General features: G+C 34.2%; 3 protein-coding genes across 4 annotated transcripts; 1 reads left to right on the top strand and 2 right to left on the bottom strand.

Moving 5' to 3' along the window:
* The first annotated feature begins 1,635 nt into the window (after positions 1-1,635).
* LOC124845311 (cold-regulated 413 inner membrane protein 2, chloroplastic-like) lies at positions 1,636-3,902 on the top strand. The gene is made up of 6 exons (XM_047322383.2): positions 1,636-1,892; positions 1,968-2,108; positions 2,479-2,574; positions 2,740-2,804; positions 3,478-3,547; positions 3,644-3,902. Exons 1-6 carry the CDS (start codon positions 1,732-1,734, stop codon positions 3,804-3,806), a joined length of 696 nt encoding a protein of 231 aa, XP_047178339.1. The 5' UTR covers positions 1,636-1,731; the 3' UTR covers positions 3,807-3,902.
* Positions 3,903-4,170: 268 nt separating this feature from the next.
* On the bottom strand, positions 4,171-6,844 carry LOC124845309 (uncharacterized). Its single transcript, XM_047322382.2, has 4 exons — positions 6,778-6,844; positions 5,814-6,329; positions 4,957-4,996; positions 4,171-4,864 (listed from the first exon to the last, which is right to left on the bottom strand). The coding sequence occupies exons 1-4, from the start codon at positions 6,833-6,835 to the stop codon at positions 4,651-4,653; spliced, it is 828 nt and encodes a 275-aa protein (XP_047178338.1). The 5' UTR covers positions 6,836-6,844; the 3' UTR covers positions 4,171-4,650.
* Positions 6,845-9,748: 2,904 nt separating this feature from the next.
* On the bottom strand, positions 9,749-20,776 carry LOC148205586 (Peptidase S41 family protein). Of its 2 annotated transcripts, none has more exons than XM_088103557.1 (12): positions 20,311-20,769; positions 20,091-20,210; positions 19,056-19,193; positions 18,277-18,381; positions 18,001-18,169; positions 17,407-17,483; positions 16,566-16,610; positions 15,423-15,506; positions 11,039-11,077; positions 10,894-10,956; positions 10,417-10,546; positions 9,749-10,331 (listed from the first exon to the last, which is right to left on the bottom strand). In XM_088103557.1, the coding sequence occupies exons 1-12, from the start codon at positions 20,632-20,634 to the stop codon at positions 10,276-10,278; spliced, it is 1,350 nt and encodes a 449-aa protein (XP_087959683.1). In that variant the 5' UTR covers positions 20,635-20,769; the 3' UTR covers positions 9,749-10,275. The 2 variants fall into 2 exon arrangements, 1 of the variants encoding a protein (XP_087959683.1); XR_015783304.1 differs by having other exon boundaries at positions 10,312-10,331; positions 10,859-10,956; positions 20,311-20,776.
* Positions 20,777-21,464: the final 688 nt, after the last annotated feature.

Genomic DNA, 21,464 nt, shown 5'->3' with positions numbered 1-21,464 from the left:
ATTCATCATGGCTTTCTCTTCTTACACTTTCTTACACGTGGTTCATCCTGGAGGAGACACGTGAGCACCGATTGCCTCTTCTTTTTTCACTTGGTGGGAAATTCTTTTTCCATAACCTAAATATAAAATAGTTTTTCCCAAATAATATTATTTTAATAATAATAATGTAAATTTTTCAATCAAGATCAGATTAATATCATCTGGTGGGACATTCCTTTGTTTCCCTTACATCTATAAATATAGCATCTCTATCAAACGAGAAAATGTAAAAACTTACAATTTCGAAAAAAAATAATCTATTTTTCCTACGCATTACACAAGCAATCCTTTATTACTTTACACTACATTAGATTACATAAAATATTACATTACATTAGAAATTACATCATATTACATAAAATGTTAATTGTGTATATAAATATTTTATAGATTTCATAAATTTTATACATAATTAACTTATATTTTATTAATTATACTAATATTAATAATTTCTATTAATAATTTAAACAGAAACTCCATAATTTAAATTACATAGGATTTTTGCAATATGGATAATACGTTTGCTACAAATCAATGATAATTACTCAATTACAATAATAGTTGAATTGCAATAATAATTTTAAATTTCCAACAATCAATAATAATATCATTCAAAAAAAATTGAAAAAAAAATACCAACTAATACAAATTTACTAGTTAGTTACAAATTGATCACTTAACTACAAATTTATCAATTTACCAATCTATCTATAAATTATACAAACCAACAATACACAAACATAAAATTATTACACGTGTCATCTGGAGGAAAAATAAAAAAACAGAATAAAATTACCCAGATATGGAAATTTAATATTCATCGTGGTCTTCCACGTGGGTCATTCTGGAGGAGACATGTGAGCACTGATTGCTCTTTCTTTTCCACCTGGTGGGACGTTTTTTTTTCTTAACCTAATAATAACGTAAATACTTATTTTTCCAAATAATATATTTATTATTAATAACGTAATAATACATACTATACAGTCAACATTTGGAAATGCATATATAATACATTAATGTCGTTAATTATTTTGATTTAAATATATCATTCAATATTTGTTTTCAATAACAATTAAAAAATTGAAATTTAAAGACTGGTTTATTTTATCCGGAAACCTATACATGAAATGCATTATAGCAGAACGAACTTTTTCTCAACTTCTCTTCAGCAACCTTTGTAGTGGCAACAATGATAGCAATAGAAATAGTAACTACAACAAGATAATAAGATACAACAAAAGAGAGTATTTTATTTTTTATTTTTTCTATTAGTGTAGAGTGCATTTAATAAAGATGGGGTGCAGAAGCAAAAGCCTAAATAATAATATACTAGAGTTGCCTACATAGACAAACAAGTAGGTTACTATATAAATCAATTGTACAATATATAAGCTAGTATAACACGCATTTAAATAGACTTCAGTATGGTAATCTAATTTATTCAATCTGTTAAATAATGAATAATTAATACAATTAACATTAATAATTACACATCCATACTTGTGCAAATTATAAATTAATCAAAAACTAATTACTTAAAATCACTACTTCATAATAACTATTATTTATAAAATAAAAGACTGAACTTTACTCCGGTCTATCGAAGTGAAGGCGAAGTGGGTGAACCGAACCGATCCAAATTTTGGAACTAACCATAGAAACGAACAAGAGAAAGAAGAAACGTCAGCAATGGCGATGGCAATGCTTCTGTCTTCTCCAGCTTCAGCTTCACCGCCAACTGCACTCTCTCACCTCAACCGCCAGCAGCAATCTTCAATTTCATGCATTCATCTACCTTCTCTCTCTCGCTCTTCACCGCCATCGCTCTCACACACCTTCAATCCCCTCAGGTATACCCTACCGTCATTCTCATCTCAATCTTTCTCACACTTTTCTTCTTTCTCACTTCGCTTTTCTGATTTAAGGTCCTTCATCGGTCACCATGGAATCACAAGCTTCGCCAAATCCAATACCGGTAACCGAAACGCAGCGTTTCGCATCCTTTGTTATGCTCCCGCTCCTCTCACTACTCCCAATCTCCAATGGATCTCTACCGTTTCGTCAATGTTCGTGCACTTCCTTTACTTCTTCATTCGCCTTACTTATTTATCATTTATTATATTTTCGGAAATTGAATTTCATGAAGTTATGTATATAATATTAGCATTTTTATATAGTATTATGTTAATTCTTGTGATTTTTTTTGTTCCGCTTTCTACCGACTAAAAGAAACGTATTATCGGATAATTCTTTCTTTCTTTCTAATCTTCGATTGATTTTCCAAATGGAATTGTTTGTTCTCGCTGGCGGTAATTTTTCGTGTGTGTATCTTAATCGTGTGATGGAAAGCTGTGATTCGGTTGATGTGCTTTCTTTCTATGCGTAATTATGCTAAATTTATATGTGGCTTATGGGTGTTCGGGACATTCTTTGTAGTGTTTTAATACTGGCAAAAGGCACTGCGGTACCGAAATCGTATATTGTTCCGCTGTTTGCGTTGCAAGCTCCTGCTGGTGTCGTTTCCTGGATCAAGTATGTTGCTCGTTCTCTTGTGTTTTCTTAGATAGTTGATATGGTGGAATGTTCGACATTCTTTTATTTGTTCAACCAAAATTTGTTGCGTATTCTTCTTCTTATCAACGTTTTTTTTTTCAAAATTGGTCTATTTTCGTCACCAATTGCCAATTGGACATACAGAGGTAGATATGGTGTGTGGACGGCATTCTTGGCACTTCTGATTCGTCTATTCTTCTATATTCCTGGTATGTTCTCTTATTCATCTTGCGTGATTACGGAAATGTTGAAAGAGAGACAATTTATGATCCAGGGATACAATCCGTGTTTTGGGTATGATGTGTATCCGATAACGCTATACTTATTTTAAAAAATAATAGGATAAGAGGATATGATACATAACGTATACATATTGAAAAATATATAAAAATTGTTCTAATATAGTATATATATATATATATATATATATATATATATATATATATATATATATATATATATATATATATATATATATAAATCACATTTTAGACATTCAAAATAAAATTATAAATTATTGTCATCTTAAAAGTATCACTAAAGTATCATATATTGAGATAGTGAAATGTGACGCAAATTGATGCATCGGTGCGGTGCGGGTGCATCATAGGAGACAGTGGATACTACGTACCTGAAGGGTAAAGAGGAAAGAACACCTTGTATAGCCCTCTTTGAAGTTATTATAAATGTATGCATTGTTTCTAGTAACCTCAGGGTCGGCTTTATATCTTCTCTTTGTATAAATTATGAAACACGAGAAATAAAATCCTGATAGTGGAGTGTAATAAATACTACAAATAAGTTGTGCATTTCGTGTTTCATACTTGTTGAATATTGATTGAAAGAAGGAAAAATTATTTTCTGCGTCTTTTTAATTTCTAGGTGAGCTTGAATTGCCGTTTCTGGCATTACTCTTGGTGATGATAGCTCCTTATGAGGCTATGAAATTAAGGTAAGCAAGTCCATATTTTTTAGGACTTTGGGCTGTTGTGTCTTCCACATTTTGCAAAAAGGTAAAATAAAATTCTTCAACATCTTTCTTTGTCAGGCACACAAAAGAAGGTGCCGTGGTTTCATTGTTGATTGCGGTGTATTTGGCTTTCCAGCACTTCTCAAGAACAAGCTTACAGCAATCATTTGACCAAGGTTCAATTGTTGCCACCTTAGCTGTCATTTCTATCGCTGTTGTATCTTTGTTACTTCTGGTCTGAGTTGGATTTTAAATGATACGCCCTAATATGCTGTAAATAAGAGCAATCCTTGTTAGAATGTTGATATAAAAAATTTATGGATTATGTTTGATACTCCATCTTTTACTGTTCACTTGTTAATTCAAATAATGAAGTTGGAATCAGTATTTGGAATTTGTCATAGAAATTGTTTTTAGAACATGTTTATTGTCATATTTATCAGAACCAAATTAGACTAATCAGTTTAACCTGTTGAAGCATAAAATACTAAAGAACTGTGTTTAAAATGTGTAATAAAATGAATATTGCATTTGAACTGTGGCAAGTTAAGCATTCATTTATATTGAATGAGCACATTTAAGTGTAAACATGTTGAATTTGTTATGTCTTATTTAAAATCAAAGTCGTTTGATAAAAACTGCAACTAACACCATCAAGCCACGTTTGTGTTGTGTGATCACATACCCTGCTCGAATATCACTATTGTGAGGTAGATTTTTCCAAAGGAACCCTCTGAGCGTCGTGGTATCAAATCTCAACAATAACCTGCTTTAGTCCAAACGCGATGATTTCAAGTTCTTTAATGTATTTTATTCTGTTTAGTAAATAAAATGGCATGCTGGCTGATATTAATTACAAGGATTTTCTATGGAAGAGTAGCTAATACTGTAGAAAAACTGTCTACTACCTATAAATCCTTTTGGCTTGATCAACTAACAGCCATACATAGATGAAAGGTAGAGGTAATTTTAATTGCAAGACTTGTGGACTCTGACTCCTTGAAATTTTGCAAAAACTGCTGGAAGACTGATTGAATTCCAACACGTCACGTAAAGAATGACAGTAACTTGTTCATCATCTAGATTTAATTTGCTATTTGAAGGGAAGCCAACAAGCCACATGTGAGCAACAGCGGCAGGGAATAAAAGGCAGATGTGGCAGTGTTGGGGCTTCCTGTTGGTTCTGAACCAAAGACAGTTGTTCCGTCACCACCAGGAACTGTCAAGCCTGGTTGAGTAGGAGGCATTGGAGTTGGTGGACTTGGTGGACTGACAAATATTGGTGGTGGTGGACTAATGCTGCATTTATAAGATAATATATTAGGATGCATTACGATTTCACCTCCATTATGTGGTGATAAAAGAGATATAGGTGCTGCAAACATTCTCACCTTGTTGCCTTGGGTGACCCGAATTTGCAATTCCCATTACCTGTGATGGGTTAGATGTTATTTTCTATATTTATTTGGAGAAGAAAAAATAACAGACATAGAATAAAGTAGAAATTGTATACAGACAAAGTCTAATCCCCTTAAAAAAAACAACGAAATAAATGAAGCCCGCAATTCTTGGAGTCCAAATTAATGCGAAAACAATAAGCTAAGCACACGGATGAAATTCTGAAGACATTCATGATTTATCCCTTGCGGAGAAAGGGGTTCAACACAGTGGCTGGACCTTCAGCAGCAACTGAAAGAAGAGCCATTACTCTAGTTGGTTACTTGGAAGGGTATTCATTACTTCTAATAAATAAAACTAAAGATTTTGTGAAATGAAAGTGTTAGTTCCTGGCCCGGTAAGTTATGCGTACGAAGATACTGTTATTTAGAAAATATTATTATAGGCATGTCAAGATGTTTAGTTTAATTTTTTAAACCTAGAGCTGGAGATGGGGTAACCCAACTAGTGGGTTATAGGTGCTTGTTGAAGTCCTTAAACTGGCTCTCGTGTTCTAGAAAGTTTCCATAAGAATCCGCATTTTATATGAAAAAATAGTGATTTCAGCTATCCAGCTGTACCCGAAGTTCCCAACGGATCTGAGATATTGGTTGTCTGATGGTATTCATTGGATAGATACTTGATATGTACCAGAATCGACATGTTATCCTTGCTGTGCAGACTCGAAAATTTTGTATGCAAATTTTATTTGTCCATTTTAAGAACGTAAAACATTTTAAATATCATAACCACAGGCAAGAAAATGATCGCAAGAGGATAATTGTGCTTTTAAGTTGGAAGCAATTCTTACTTGGATCATTGCTTGTAAGCGATGCCGTCCCTCCGAATACACAACTAGTAGGTACTGGATTCTTCTGGTAGTAGTCGTTGAATGCATAGGAAGCATGATCACGGACAGTGTTGGGGTTATAACAGCTTGCTCCTGGTTGTATTGCTGAGCAGTCTGCACCTCCATATCCACAAGCATAGTCAAGAGCAACCTGTAGAGCAGTGTCCGAAGCTCCTTGGTTAGCGACACACCATTGGCCACCTGATGATGTAGGAGTAGTCGTGGTTGGTGTTGTGGGGGTTGTGGTTGGTGTGGTTGGGTTTGTGTTTGGAGTGGTTGGATTTGTGTTTGGGGTTGTGGGGTTTTGTCCTGACATGTCAGGTGGTTGAGGATTTGTAGGGTTTCCCATATACGGATTTCCTGTGTCTGGATTTGTGGGATTGACGATAGGAACATCATCCAATTGAGTGCCCAATTCCGATGATGAGAATATTTCCTGGTTTTTGTTATTCGTTAATATATTTGCTGTTCCTAAACCTGAAAAAGGAATGGTAATTGATATCAGATAACCATGCTGAAACTGAACTGGTCAATTGATATAAGATAACCCCAATGTTTTCTTTTTTTCTCTATATTTGCCACTGAAGGTGACGGGGTTAGATGAACTGATGTGATTCTTGGACTCACGTTCATTCAATAATTTTGTGATGCACATGAGCTACAGGTATATAGCCTTTTCTAAAGCTACTGTCAATTTGCAAAGTGCGCCTAGTCAAGCTCATACAGTAGGGCCTAATAAGAGTGCATGCATGACTACCATCTCTTAGGTTTGGAAACTGTCATCATTTGTGCCTGAAGATAAACTTCGATCATGTTTTCGATTGGTAAATTCTATCTTCAAAACTAAACGGCTCTTAATAATGAAAAGTTGGTTTTTGCGTGAAGGAGAAAAGCAAAGTAAAATGCCATTCCTTATTAATGTTACCTGAACCATAGAAAAGACACAAGGAGAATAACACGAAGTGGCAGCTTCTAGTACCCATTACTGCAGGTTGGGTTGTGCTTTAGATTGCGGGTGTTTCCTTCTTGTTCTGGGGAAATGTTTACGTGCTAAGACTTATTAAACTAGGCCAGCACCTTGTCTGTTCCTGTGAAGAGGAATTTGATTACATCTTTTTATATTTTAAAAATGAGAAAATGTTGAAGAATCATAGCTTTCTTGGATCAAAGAGAGAAGGAAGAATATAAGCAAACTTGAGAAAGGAGACATGGGATAGTTGAAATAAGCAAGCAAGAGAAGGTGCAAACTGAGGGGGGGAAAGGTGCATGGGTAAGGAAAAAGGTGAAAGGGTGATCAGATGCTTAAGAGGTGCAATATTTATATAACTAATGTGACGGTGACATCTCTGCAACGTCCTTTGTCTTTTATGCGACTCTTTTCTACTGTTTCATGGGACTGAACCCAAAAGTAAAGCCTGAACAAGTGGTTTTGCCTTTCAGGTTTGTAATGAAGAAAGTTGTCTCCCTTCTATTGTTTTTTTCTTCACCGCTCAACACAAAACTCATCTTCTATTATGTTTTCCAAGTACGATTCCTTTCCTAAGAAACTCTAAGCTATTATGCTGCTGCTTCTGCTGCCTTCTCCAACAGGAACTCTGAATACTCTTGTCATGCTTATGTTGCCTATTCTTACCCAATCAAATTCTCTATCGCATAACTTCTATTATTTCACGCAGTTAAATAATAATAAAAAAATACTGTTTAAAACAATGCTGCACGAGTATGTCAAATTCCCAACATATAACAGTATTAACGACTCACATTTGCCATAATCATGAATTAGAGAGAAGTATGGTTGTAACGCTATCAAGTTTAACCAGACACAGTAAAAGAATCGAATGAATTATGCTACAAAGCACACCTTTATTAAATAAGGGCTACCAAAAATGTAACCAACGGTTTTATCAGAAATGGTTTATTAAAAATTTATACGTAGAATTGTGTAAGATTTCGTAAAATGTCTGTCATCTTTAGCATTTTTCTTGTTATCCACGCAATAATAAAAACATTGAAGAGAAGATTTGTGTTAGGAATTTGCAACTAAGTATCAGTACGATCAGCCCCTGATTATTATGAGAAAGAATTATATATGGAAACATTAATTTCCAAAAAATGACAAGGGAAATTTCATAAAGACTACATTATTACTATATCAGCAAAGAATTCATTCAGGGTATGAATTGTGTAAGTAGGAAGTCAATAACAAAATGTCAAATGATGTCCTATATACTGGTTTTGGAATATGTTTTATTTCACGTTTGGTGCTTTTGTTATATATATATATATTTACAGCTGAGTATATTATATTAAATTATTAAGAATCTAATAAAATATAAGTTTCTGCACGAATAACATTATTTAATTTTATAAACATGCATTTTATAAATAATTAAAAAAATTGACAAATATTACATCTACTGATATTGTACTACTAAAGCAATAGTTTTTACAACATCCATGAAGAAGCCTGAATCACAAAAGAAAAACAAGTGAAAAGCACAACAACAAAAATATAATAATATTAATAATAATAAAAAGGAAAATGTAGAGTATTGATTAGGTATGTTAACAGGATAGGGATAGGGATTCTCTGCAACACAGTATTTTATGAATTTAAAAACAAAATAATTAAGATTATATACCATCATATAATGTCATTGTGTTTTATTCACTAAAAAAATATCATTTATGAAATAATGAAGATAAACTCTGAAATAAAAATAATAGGAAAAGTACAACACATATGATATTTTATTTTAACTTTGATCCACCTTTAATATTAAACAAAAACTATACATTCAACCTATTAAAATTTGTCCTTTTAACAAATTTTAAAATAGTTACTCTAAGAATATGATATTTATCAAGTATATAAAATTGGAATTAAATATAGTCGTATAAATTGAAAAAATGAAAAGGAAATTGTTGGGGATCATCTAAATTGAAACACTCTAGTTATCAATAAATAAAGAAAAGGAACAAGTTACTTCATAATAATAAAAAAATAGAGGAGTTGTGTTTTATTAACGTGTCTACTAAATACCATGGTATCTTTTTTATCCTCGATGAATACAAAAATGCTATATACTTAGACTTTAGAAGGAGGATTTTTTTAAAACATATCTTTACAAACGTAGAAGAATTAATATAAAATTATAAACATTTTTTGAGAGTAAAACAGAGATTTTCTATAAAAGAAAAAGTTAAAAAACTTGTTTAAGAATGGGAAGATACTGCAAACGCAGAGGAGAGGAGACACTGAAGTTGTTTTTGCTTAAACCTTGGGAGTGTTGTGTCCACATTTTCACTAAGAACGTGAGATTTATATGCTCAAATCATTATTACTATAATTAAATGACAAATTTATGACTAAAACACTTTCAAATTGTTCTTAATTAAAACACAAATATAAAAAAATCAATTTTAAGTGCTTTATCAATCCAATTATTTAGTTTCTAGTGTTTTATCAGTTATGGGTTATCAATTTCAATTGAATTGAATCATCAATGGAGACAATATGATATCCGTTTTTGTCATGTAGATGTGGCACTTCTGAGATTTGATTTGAAATGGCATGTAAATTCATTTATACCATAAGAGATTCTCCTACAATTTTTTTTTTTCAATTTCACCTTTTTAAGTAATATTTTTAAATTAAAATAATTACTTTATTATTTTTATATTTTAAATAACTAAAAAGTTAAATTTAGTTATTTTTTAAATTAAAATAAATATTTTATCATTACATCTTTTTAACATTTAAATTTATTTTTTAAAATTAAATAAATTATTTATAAACACAGAGACAGACCTTTCAATACAATTTTCAAAGCTGTCTCAATATAAGAAATTAGCAAAATCAAATATGATAACTGAGGATAGTGAAAGAAGAAGCATAAGTAATTCGCAATTTCTATTTTCATCATTGTCAATATGTAATGAGTTTCTTTATCAATGAAATGGCATTTTCCATGCACTAATTGATTCTGATACAATTTAATATCGAGAGTTAAGGCAAAAATAGAAACATGGTATGAAAAGATTTATAGAAATTGATAACAAAGTTTCTCTTTGTTAGTATGTATTAAACCCAAGTCACTTCAATGCTGCACTGGCTGCTTTAATGCAAACTCTTGCATGCTTCCTACGTCATTTCTTCTCATGTCAAATCCACTATACGCTTCATCTTGAACGGAACACTTACAAATGTTCCAAGCCAATCTTGGGTGTTAAGCCAATGTATGTTAAATTAAATGTCCATGTAGCCAAAAAGGCTAGGTAGATCTTTCATGCATATATATATCCATATTAATCTGAAACTCTTGAGATATACATGGCAACTTCCAGAAGCAGATTCTTCAAAAGTTTCAAATTAAATGATAAACCAAAGCAAAAGATTGCATGGAATACCAAAGAAACTGATTTATCCCTGTTGTGGCATACTGCATTTTTTAATATATTGGCTGATATCATCCCATGCTGCAACAATGGAGCTCTGATCACGTTCCATATTACAATTTTTGACTATGCAGGTGAAAGAGAAAAGACAGGAAAAAAATTGTACCTGGAAGTTTCTGGAAGTCAGGCTCTATTCCATTGCCATTTATGTCCTTGTGATGTGGTGTTACATACTTCCCGACAGTGATAACCACACCAGATCCATCGTCAAGCTCAAATACAGATTGGATTAAACCCTGTTTAAAGTATTGCACATTAAATTGTCAAGAAGAGGTTGTGTGAGAGCAAAACCATTGCAAATATGACAAGTCAGTTATAGATATCTATACGATTTTTTTTTTCTATTATCTTCCCTTTAGTAAGAGAAGCAGAACCAAAAAAGAAACCCGTTTATGGAAGCAAATAAAACATTGCACTGTCTTCGTGGTGCTCCTTCAAAAAGATATACACCTTAAAAGAAAGCTAACGTGTTCAATAGAAAATGCATTCAGATGCAAATGGGATTCTCAGAAGCATGCAGATCAAAGTCTACAGGGTTTGAACCATACAGCAGCGATGGAAAAAAAATCATAGATTTATGAACCTTGCCGTATGTCCGTTTTCCAACTAGAACAGCTCTACAATTATCATGAAGTGCAGAAGCAACCTGAAATAAGCACAACACCAATTGTGTCATCACAAGAACAGTGAAAAATAAAACAAATGCATTAAGAAACTGAGCTTCGTACTATTTCACTTGCGCTGGCAGTTTTGTCATTTACTAAAACCTGCAAGGGTTCAAACCAAAAAGAATCATAAGCCTTGCCATCATGTAAAACATTATATTATGGCCATTCAAAAGGAGACTTAATCTGATGTTAGCTTACATGGCCTTGCTCAATATGACGGGAAAACATGTAATTACACACTCAAACATATAAGATCTCAACTTATTTGACACTTTTATCTAGTTAAGTGCAAGGGGTAATGAAAATGTCCACAAAACTAGAGCATAATCTCAAATCTCAGATGCTCTTTAACTTATTTTATTTATAATGAATTTGTGGAACGTTTTAACAATCAAGCCATCTCTGAGCAAGTAAGATGTTTTTGACCAAATGATGTCATTGAAGTATTGGATCCAATTAAAACCCATTTTTTCAATACATCCCTTTCGAACAATTTCCTAAGTATTTTCTTAGGGTCCAAACAAACAAAAATAACGATGGAATAGTAATTAAGGGAATGTTAGTATTAATCACTGACAAAAAGAAATTACAGGAGATGATCCCACTGAGAGCTGAGCTCCTGTTAAATATAGTGAAAATTATTTATGGGATTAATCTCCCTTGCGTTAAACACACATAGGATTATCTATTTATAATTGAAAAAATATGGGCTAAGCCCAAAATACAAATAATAAATAATAACAAACTAACTGAAAGATAAAAGATATAATATTTCTAACACTCCCCCTCAAGCTGGAGCATACAAATTGTATGAACCAAGCTTGAAATAATTTAACTTGGTTTTGAACTAGATGATTTGTCTTCAAGAGTGTGAAATAAACACTTCAACTTCAAAAGTGGATGAAGGAGAGCAGCGGAGAAGGAGGCAATAAACACTTCAACTTCAGAAGTGGATGAAGGAGAGCAGCGGAGAAGGAGGCAATAAACACTTCAACTTCAGAAGTGGATGAAGGAGAGCAGCGGAGAAGGAGGCAATAAACACTTCAACTTCAGAAGTGGATGAAGGAGAGCAGCGGAGAAGGAGGCAGTAAACACTTCAACTTCAAAAGTGGATGAAGGAGAGCAGCGGAGAAGGAGGCAATAAACACTTCAACTTCAGAAGTGGATGAAGAAGAGCAGCGGAGAAGGAGGCAATAAACACTTCAACTTCAGAAGTGGATGAAGGAGAGCAGCGAAGAAGGAGGCAATAAACACTTCAACTTCAGAAGTGGATGAAGAAGAGCAGCGGAGAAGGAGGCAATAAACGCAGCAGATCTGTGCGGCAGATACAATAAGAAAGGAAGAACAAGGCAAGAACAGCAATACAGAGGCGAAACCCTCTACAACAGAGACGAAGCACAAAAAAACGCAGAAAGAAGAAGGAGGTCCGAAGATGCGGAAGCATGCGGCGAGAAGAAGACAGACGTCAATGGCAGCAATGGCTGCTCTGGAAGGTATGAACAGAGAGAGGGAGGTTCGGTGAGACGACTGGCAGCGGCGCGGTTTGATACTGACGCCGAGAAGGCGGCGCGTGATGAACACGCGTTCGAGATCTACTTCCGAAGAGTGGAGGTGCGTGACAGTGCATGCAAATGAGACAAAGACGGCGACCGCCAGGGTTAGGTCGCGCTTGAAGAGATGGTCCAGATCCACTGGTCACCAGTTGAAACTGTGACCGTGGCCGGTGAGAAGGCGGCGACTGGTTCAGAGGAGGCAGTGGTTCCCAGGAGACTTGTCTCTTTAATTCTGGGTACTGAGATTTAAGAAGAAGAGAAAATGAATCTTATGAAATTTTTAGGGGCTACCGGCGGCCATGATGGCCGACCGCCGACAGACAGCAAAGACCACCGGAAGAGATTAGAAAACCTGCTCTGATACCATGTTAAATATAGTGAAAATTATTTATGGGATTAATCTCCCTTGTGTTAAACACACATAGGGTTTTCTATTTATAATTGAAAAAATATGGACTAAGCCCAAAATACAAATAATAAATAATAACAAACTAACTGAAAGATAAAAGATATAATATTTCTAACATATCAAAGAGGCTAATGATCTATGTCTACAACAAAATTCTATTATTCTGGTACCCTACTCTCTCATCACAATTCCCGTATCTACCCTAACTCCCCTCTCACATACTTGGTAAAACAGTTATGAACCCCTCTCACATACCCTTGTTTCTCCTAGAACAGTCCACATTGAGCCACTCTCTTATTTCCAAGCACGCACTACCAATCCAACAATATTAGACTTGTCCTCAAGTCTCGGCTGGGGAAATTGACTTTTAATGCTGAATCCCTCTTCCAAGTTGCATCTTCCATGCTTTACCCATTCCATTAGATGAGCAATTGAATAACAGATTCTCCACCTTCTTTGATGCACCTCCTAGCCACACTATTTCAAGATCAAGTGGCAGAACATTGTCCCTATCCAACTCTGAGGGTAGTGTCTCCTCCACACTCGTATATCTTGAGTGGGCCCTTTGTGGTATCTCATGAAATTCCTTTATCATCTTCAAAATCCTTCGTAAGGAAATTGAAGACAACACAAATACACCCTCATACAAAAGAGTACCTCTCTTGATTAGAGAAACCAAGTTTATATAGATTTCCCTTCTTCAAACCATCAATGATAGATACCAACTTATTCTCATTGTACACCACTACTCTCCAGCCCTGATTTGCGCTTGTCAAACCTGTATCCCAAAAGCTTGGCCCAATTCTAATGGATCATAGTCATAAAAGTTTAACCAAACTCACCTTCATGTCAGGGTGGGTTCCCTAAATCTAGAAATATACTTCAACAGACACAAACCAACCTATAGGATTTTTGTCGAACATCAGCAACTTGACCTTCTTCATTCATTGACAGAACTTACCCAACACTAAATCCAAGAGCGTCATTGTTGGCTACCTAGCAGAAACAATGTCACTCAAGGTTCCAATGGCTATAGACAACATCTCAATAAACTTCTTGTAGTTCTCCTTAACACGAATTTACATCGTTTGCAAGGTGTTCTTAATGCCTCAATCTAGTTTCCAGTGCTGCAACCTTAGCTTCCATCTTCTTAGGTGTGGATTCCATTAGCTTCACCGTCATCACAAAGGCTAATGTTTCCCTAATAGAATTTTGATATTCTGGTACCCCTTCTCACTTAACACACATCCCCTAAATACCTTGAATTCCCCCTCTCAAGTTTTTGGCAAAATAATTATGGCTCAATCCCTCGCTCCTCATCCTTGTTTCTCCAAGCAAACACCTTCCATATCTTGGCCCTCTCTCCTATTTCCAAGCCCACCTTAACAATCCTATCAATTTTTCCTTTAGTCTTTGTCTATCATTTATTATAGATATCTCCCATTTGATCCACTTTTTGCACAGGGTCACTTGCTGGGTTTCTCCTTTGACCTCACATAAAACAATTATCTCAGATGAGTTTCTATCATCTCATCACTGGGTTCTGCTCCACTATTCTACTAGATACACACTTGTTCTATTCTTATTCTTAAACTTTCTTGGACGTCACTCGTCCCCCTAGACATCATCACCTTTAGTGATACATTTATTATTTTTTCTTTTCACTTCGCTCAACCCTTGCTATCATAAAGCAAGGCGAGTCTTGTAGCTATTGAACAAAATTTGCCTTTGAATTTAAAATAAACTCTGTATTCTTAATAAAAACACTTGGATTCGAAAGCTTATTTACCAAAATCTACAAAAAAGCATAAACTGAGCACTGTCTCTGAATGTGCCAATTATGAAGCTTCAATACTAAGGTGAAAGATATTTACTCAAATGGTTCAAACAAATCATTGACCCATCATACATAACACATCCATCATTGTTTTCAATAGCAGTAAATTCCGATACCCTCAATGTGTTTGCACTCAAATCATTACCTATCAATATTATATATAGCATATCCACCATATAGCTTCATCATACGTTATGTCCCAGAAAACTAGAGTACTAGACCCGAGTTAGCTCAATCTATTTTCCCACAACAAACCATAACAATATTGGGCAATCTCGGTTTATCTTAATAGTTAAGATACAACATAAATTATTTTTCCTATTGAACAAATCTCAAGGTTTTATCTTCTCCTGTATTTAAAGAGAAAATAATCCACAATAAATAAATGAATTGTAGGTGTTTTACTGTCTTTGTATTTTGGAACATTTGTAATTTCTAAGGTTCATGTTACCAAAGTACATCAAATTGGCAGCTAGAGTCACCATTTATCAGTCAAATTATCAATAATTTCGTCAAATCAGACAAAGAAATGTCCTTGAACTATTCCTGTCCCGATGATAAACCAAAAAAGAAATTGAGAAGTAAAAATAATTTAATTCAAGGTTAATTCAATGACAAAAATTAAGATGTAGAAAATGTTTTTACAACAACAGGAGCTTGAATCAATGGTGAAGTATCTGAAACAATAGCCTTCTGCAACTGAGGATCTCTTCCAACAGTGTAGATCACCTGTCATGAAGGCATTAAAAAAAAATCTTTAAGATGTTCAAAAGAACAGTTGACTAAGTATCACAACGTAGCAGACCTTTTTAAGATCAATGTTTCCTACAGTATAATAAAATTAAGTAACAGCTATAAATACAATTTCTTACTCTGAACTGAGTTCATGCAATAGAAAATAAATTATTGAAAACGAAGCAATTAGAAAAGGATGCCAAAGCAATTGAACTGCCCAAAAAAGGCCTTTTACCATTGTACAATCACACCAAGAATAACCAAGTGCTTTGCTCTGCTAGATGGACTATATTATTATTAACAATAGTAGTAATAATAATAAAAATAATAATTATAATTATAAGAATAACAATAATAAATAAATAAAAGAGAAAATTAAAGCATACACAATTCAATTATGGTTCATGTTTTCTTCAGAATTCAAAATTAGCAAATGTCAAACCTTGGACAAGCTGAAAATAATAACAACTACAATAATAATAATAATAGGCTACATTGGAGTATACATCCTTCAAACTTGACATATGTTTGGATGAGATGTTAGAATTTGAAAATAAATCTATAATCCCTAAATGTGATCTCCTCATTATGCAAGAAAAGGGGTGGGGCATGGGACCCCACTTGTAAACCAATAAATATCTAAGGAAAAATTATCATGAGACTTTCACATGACACCAATACCATCATAGGAAAAAACACAAATCATAAAAAATAAAAAAAAAAGTAAATAAGAAAAGTTAAGCGATAAAAACATGTTTAACCTCATTATATCATTTTTGGGAAAAACAACATTTAAGTGGATACCTGACATAATAAACACCTCATTCATTTGTAACGTCCAAAGTCATTGTTTTGGGTGTCAAATGATAATTCTATTATATATTAGATGTTGTCTCTTAAGGGAGAGTGTTTTTCCTATAAAATGTGAAGAAAGGAGCTTGTTTGCAACTTTTCAAACCCTAAGGTATAATCATCAAGTAAGCATAAGTTCAAGGAGGTAAGCAACAATTTACTCTTAATCAAAACATTGTAACGGCACAAAAACTGACATACCGTGTCTCCTTCATTTAAGAAAAGCTTTGCAATTTCAATTCCAGCCTGAATAAGTTAAAAGTTGCAACTAAATTAGGCAATTTTAAGGCAAATAAAAACTATAATCAACAGAATGCAGGCATCATTATAGTGTCATCTTAAAACAACCAAAGCATATCCACAACATGGGAGAAGAATACAAATTTACTTAAATTTTAAAAAACAAGAGAACAGAAATTCTTGTTAGGGTGTTACGGTGCCACAGTATCTTCCTGCAAAAAGCATGCGTTTTACATACGTAAACAGACAAATATGTACACTACAAGTGAAAAGATACAAATTCATTTTGTTCACATTAACAGACTCAAAAGTAAAGAGCTTCAAAGCTCTAAATCAGTTCTTAAATCTTCTACGGTAAACATACTTAAAAATCTCAAATTCAAAATATATGCAGATATATGTTCAAGCTATATGTGGGGCCCTGCTAAAAAAATGGAGTCAATTTCACAACAGAAATGATTTAATGATTGTCTACTTGATCCATTATTTGTGCTTACTGATTATTAGGTATGCAGTAAAATATTTTAGTATAGACATTAACCAGATTATCATGTTATGTGAAACTTTTGAAAGTTATAATGATGGAATATGACCAAGCCATATACCTCATTATAATGATGGAATCACTCGCACAATGACAGATTTGCAAATAATTTTTCTGAAAACTGAACACTGATTTCTATGTTTCATTGACTGTTTCATTGACAAAACTATACAGAGGATTACAAGTTGCCAGCACTCAGCCTGTATGACGAGTGTCATGCATGTAGGAAAGGTAAAAAGGGATATATGGAAAAACAACCTGTACTAGCCCACCAAGATTGTCTCTAAGATCCAATATGAAATATGAAGCACCCATGTCTTGAAGTCGCTTCATTGCTGCAAAATACATTATTTGGTCTGGTGTCATGTTTAAGAAACTGGAAATAACTAATGAAAGTCCAGAGGTAATTGTACCATCCTCATTATTAGAGAGATGTAAAAACATTCAGTTATTTTCTGTTTTCCTTCCTTTTTCTGTTTTGAGTCAGTTTTATGATTACCTTTCTCTCCCATATTCTTTTCTAATACCCGTGAATATAAGGATGAAGAAAAGTGGCAGCTTTCACTGTTTAACTTTCTTTTTATAATATATGGTGTTCATTCTTGCATGAACTACATAGCCCAGATAACAAATTTTTAAGCTACCAACAAAATAACGCAAATAAAACCCCCTCCAAGATCAATGTCAAGTTAGTTAGGCAAAAGTTGCTATTTAGTAACAGAGGACTGCTAATCATTTCTCCACTGCTTTTAAAATCAAAATACATAAACGTAAGAAAAAAATGTTCTTATTGAAAAAGTACCATTATTTTAGTTTGAAAAAGAAATAGACATGAAGATAGCAATAACTGACCAATGACTAAATCTTTTCTGGCCAATGCATTGAACTCTTTGAGGCGTATGTACCCAACAGGAGTACCACCACTATCCAATTGTTCCAGCCGATAAAAGACTGGTGTACGAGCAACAAGTTGCCGTTGAACTTCTATTGATTCAACAGGTCCACAGTAACCATGCTTGACCTGATAGTAGTAATCCAAATATTAAACTAGAACATCAAAACATTCTTAACAACAAAAAATGAAGGCTAGAGCAGGTACCAAACTAACTTGGAATTAGAATCCAAAACCTGAATAGCCACAGATGTTCCACTAGGGCCTTGCAACAGGGATGATACTTCAAATGCTGATTTTCCCTTTACCTCCATGTTATTGACAGCCAATATTTCATCACCCTAGCAAAGAAGGAAAAAGATAAAGGAAGCTGTAGGAATTTGTGTATGGACTAAACAACAAAATTCATTTTGTATAAGCTCTACAAATAATTCTGGGATATTTTATTCCTGTATACATGATATGATATGTCTATAAATCATATTCTAATAAACCTTAATCTAATTAGATATTCCTATAATTATAAAGATCCTAATTAAATAAGGAAATAAATCAGAGGAGATGTAGCAAATGTCAAAAGATGTTAACTTATATGTCTAACATAAACATATTATATTATCCAAAATAGTTCTTTGTGCCTACCCCATTTGCAACAGGAGATAAGCTGAAAGGCAGAGTATATGCTTATAAATGGTAAAGGTGGGGAAGGGAAATTTTTTTGAATGGTCAAAAGAACCCAAAAAAGTTGTTCACCTATTTCTATCTAGCAGTATACAGACTACAAATACTCTTGCAAATAAAAAAAATATATATTAAACTCCGTTTGTAGAAGTAATGAATATGATAGATTGCTTATGTAGCAATTATAAATGCATAGAATGCTTAACTTAACATATTTATTTCATTGACAAAAAGCATAAAGCAAAGACAAGCACTGTAGGTGCAGATTTTTGAATGTGCAGATGATGATTTGAAGATCCGCAAATTTTGAAGAATGTTCATCAACTCTGTCTACCTGTCTAACACCAGCAGAATGAGCAGGACCGTCCAATATAATTCCCAGTACTTCCAGTCTGAGGTTACCATTTTCATCGGGAACTTCCTTGAGGTTTATTCCAACACCAGTCATGTCATACCTCGCCATCTTGGAGAACTTTCAACAGTAGAAAAAGTCCGCATGCAATTCAATAAGAAACATGAGAAGCACAGCAGTAGAAATCACCAGTCTACATAATCATACATAATCAAAACAAAGAGCAGTGAATAATAAAATAATACAAAAAACACATCCCTAGTTTCTTATTCTCTCCAACAAAATGCAAGGGAAGCAATATTTTTGATGATTACATGTTTTGGAAGATGAATATGTGGTTTGTGTGGGTATTAGTTTTTCTTTTAAACGAAATATTAGCTTTCATCTTAAAACTAATTGCATTAAGTGAAGTTGTCCAACATGTATAGAAGTTGCACATGTGGCCCTTTCACCTATTGCTCCAAAACCCGTACTAACTAATGATATGACAAAATCGTACATATCATATCAGTGAGAATAATCTTTATCCTATAAGATTAGCTTTTCAGGCTATATTAGGCTCAAACCCAAATTCTATGATAGTATCAATATCCATCCTAGTAGTTGTTGTTGGGCTCATTGTGTCACCTAAGACCAACAATAATCAAAGCAACTCAAAATTAGTATGAGACTCAAATGAGTTCAACTTCAACTCAACATACTTACACAACACATAATAAAGATACAAATAAGAATATGCACCATAATCTTTGAATCAGACTATTTTAACCGAGTCACTCATGAGTTTGAATCGAATCAACTACTTGCTAAAAGAGGTTCATATCGAACTCGAGTTGAGTTTTTCACTTAAATACATTCTTATTAAATCGAGTTTGATTTAGCTCAACTCACTCGTTTCCAGCAAAATACATGCAAATGTTCAGGCGTGCTAATATAAGTATATAAGCAGCAGCACTCCAATAACTGAATCCAATAGCGTCCAACAAAGGACCCATGCAAAATTGAAGAACAGATTACCTCATCAGGGGAGAGAAAGCGCGTATAAGGATCGCCCAAACTGGAGAGCATTCGTTTGATGATTTGGTGCGCTTTCGATCTCGTCTGAATGGAATTGCTCAAAATAGCTTCTCTCTTCAGCTGGAATCGATAAAGAAGCGCTGTATCAGCATCAACAAACCATCACGCAGTAACAGACTCTGCGAGAGTATTATCAGTATGAGTAGTTGAAGTTTGTTACCTGCCACGTATCCTGAGACCACCGGTGGCGACCAGTGTCAAGGAAGGTGTCGTTGACAATCTGCCACGCTTCCTCGACGAGGCCCTGGTTGGTGACAACCTCGGGAGTGGTTTGGAGCGTCTCTTGCGGAGGCTGGCGGTGAGGACACGGTTGGGAAGGGAGTTGGAGTGCGGAGACGGAGGGGAAGGAGAAGAGGAGGCCGAAGGAGAGGGCGGCGCCGAGGAGAGTGTTGCGGAGGGGAAGATGATGTTTGGAGAGAGTTGAAGGGGGTGGCGGCGATGGCGATGGCGGTGGCGAGAGTTTGAGACAGAGATAGCCACTCATCTTCACTCACATTCTCTTAGTGAAATTTGTTCGTGTTGCTCTCTTCTCTTTAATTAGCTCATTACTTGTTTACAAGAATGCATGTAGAGTCACTCGTTACGTGATCCATAGGTGGATCCCACTCTCATCTCCTAACCAAGACCCGAAAACACAGAACCAAAGACCCAAATATGCAATGCAAACCCTCTTCCTAATTTTCTGGATTATTTCATATACGTGTTAGTCTCTCTTGTTTTATTTAATTTTAGGTTTAAACCCTTTAGTTGTCCTTATTTATATCGAGTTTTTCTATTTTGATCTTCTTCTTATTATAATCACCAATTGAGTCCTTAAAAGTGTTAATTTGAATCAATTAAACTTCTGTCATTAAATTTACTTAACAGGATTAAGTTTGTACACACGTGAAAGGTTGATGTGTCTATTTTCTAAGACGTGGCATGGTGAGAGTTGAAACGTGACATGGTGAGACCTGAAATTTGGTAAAATATAATAATTTAATATTTATGTGGGTAAATCAAGAAAAATTATCTTCCCCAACAGAATTGTTCTTCTTCAAGACATTCAAATCAAAATCCAACAACCCCATTTAACATTCAAATCAAAACCCACAAAACTATTCTTCTTCAAGACATTCTCAATAATAACATTTAACTTTTTTCTTCTAATCTATATTTTAATCCACTCACATTGGTTCCAAATCTCCTACCATACCTATTATCCTTCTTTGTTTTAATTTTCTTTAACTAATGCTAATTTAAAAAAAAGATACCCTCTTTAAAGTGAATCGATTGAAAAATTGGAACCAAAGGTAAACGAAAAATGATACCTTG

The sequence above is a fragment of the Vigna umbellata genome, chromosome 1, assembly GCF_029865625.1.
Source record: "Vigna umbellata cultivar VRB3 chromosome 1, Vumbellata_1.0, whole genome shotgun sequence".
Classification (NCBI taxonomy): Eukaryota; Viridiplantae; Streptophyta; class Magnoliopsida; order Fabales; family Fabaceae; genus Vigna; species Vigna umbellata.
The sequence above is the reverse complement of the archived record's forward strand: the minus strand, read 5'-3'. Positions and strand labels throughout refer to the sequence as shown.

Excerpts from the sequence above, each read along its gene's own strand:
- LOC124845311 (XM_047322383.2), top strand. The coding sequence starts at position 1,732 with ATGGCGATGGCAATGCTTCTGTCTTCTCCAGCTTCAGCTTCACCGCCA. Across the intron at positions 1,893-1,967 it reads CACACCTTCAATCCCCTCAG|GTCCTTCATCGGTCACCATG; the intron begins GTATACCCTACC and ends TTCTGATTTAAG. Across the intron at positions 2,109-2,478 it reads ATCTCTACCGTTTCGTCAAT|TGTTTTAATACTGGCAAAAG; the intron begins GTTCGTGCACTT and ends CATTCTTTGTAG.
- LOC124845309 (XM_047322382.2), bottom strand. The coding sequence starts at position 6,835 with ATGGGTACTAGAAGCTGCCACTTCGTGTTATTCTCCTTGTGTCTTTTC. Across the intron at positions 6,330-6,777 it reads GTGTCTTTTCTATGGTTCAG|GTTTAGGAACAGCAAATATA; the intron begins GTAACATTAATA and ends TTCCTTTTTCAG. Across the intron at positions 4,865-4,956 it reads GGGTCACCCAAGGCAACAAG|CATTAGTCCACCACCACCAA; the intron begins GTGAGAATGTTT and ends TTATAAATGCAG.
- LOC148205586 (XM_088103557.1), bottom strand. The coding sequence starts at position 20,634 with ATGAGTGGCTATCTCTGTCTCAAACTCTCGCCACCGCCATCGCCATCG. Across the intron at positions 18,382-19,055 it reads ATTCTGCTGGTGTTAGACAG|GGTGATGAAATATTGGCTGT; the intron begins GTAGACAGAGTT and ends CTTCTTTGCTAG. Across the intron at positions 18,170-18,276 it reads GAACATCTGTGGCTATTCAG|GTCAAGCATGGTTACTGTGG; the intron begins GTTTTGGATTCT and ends TACTACTATCAG.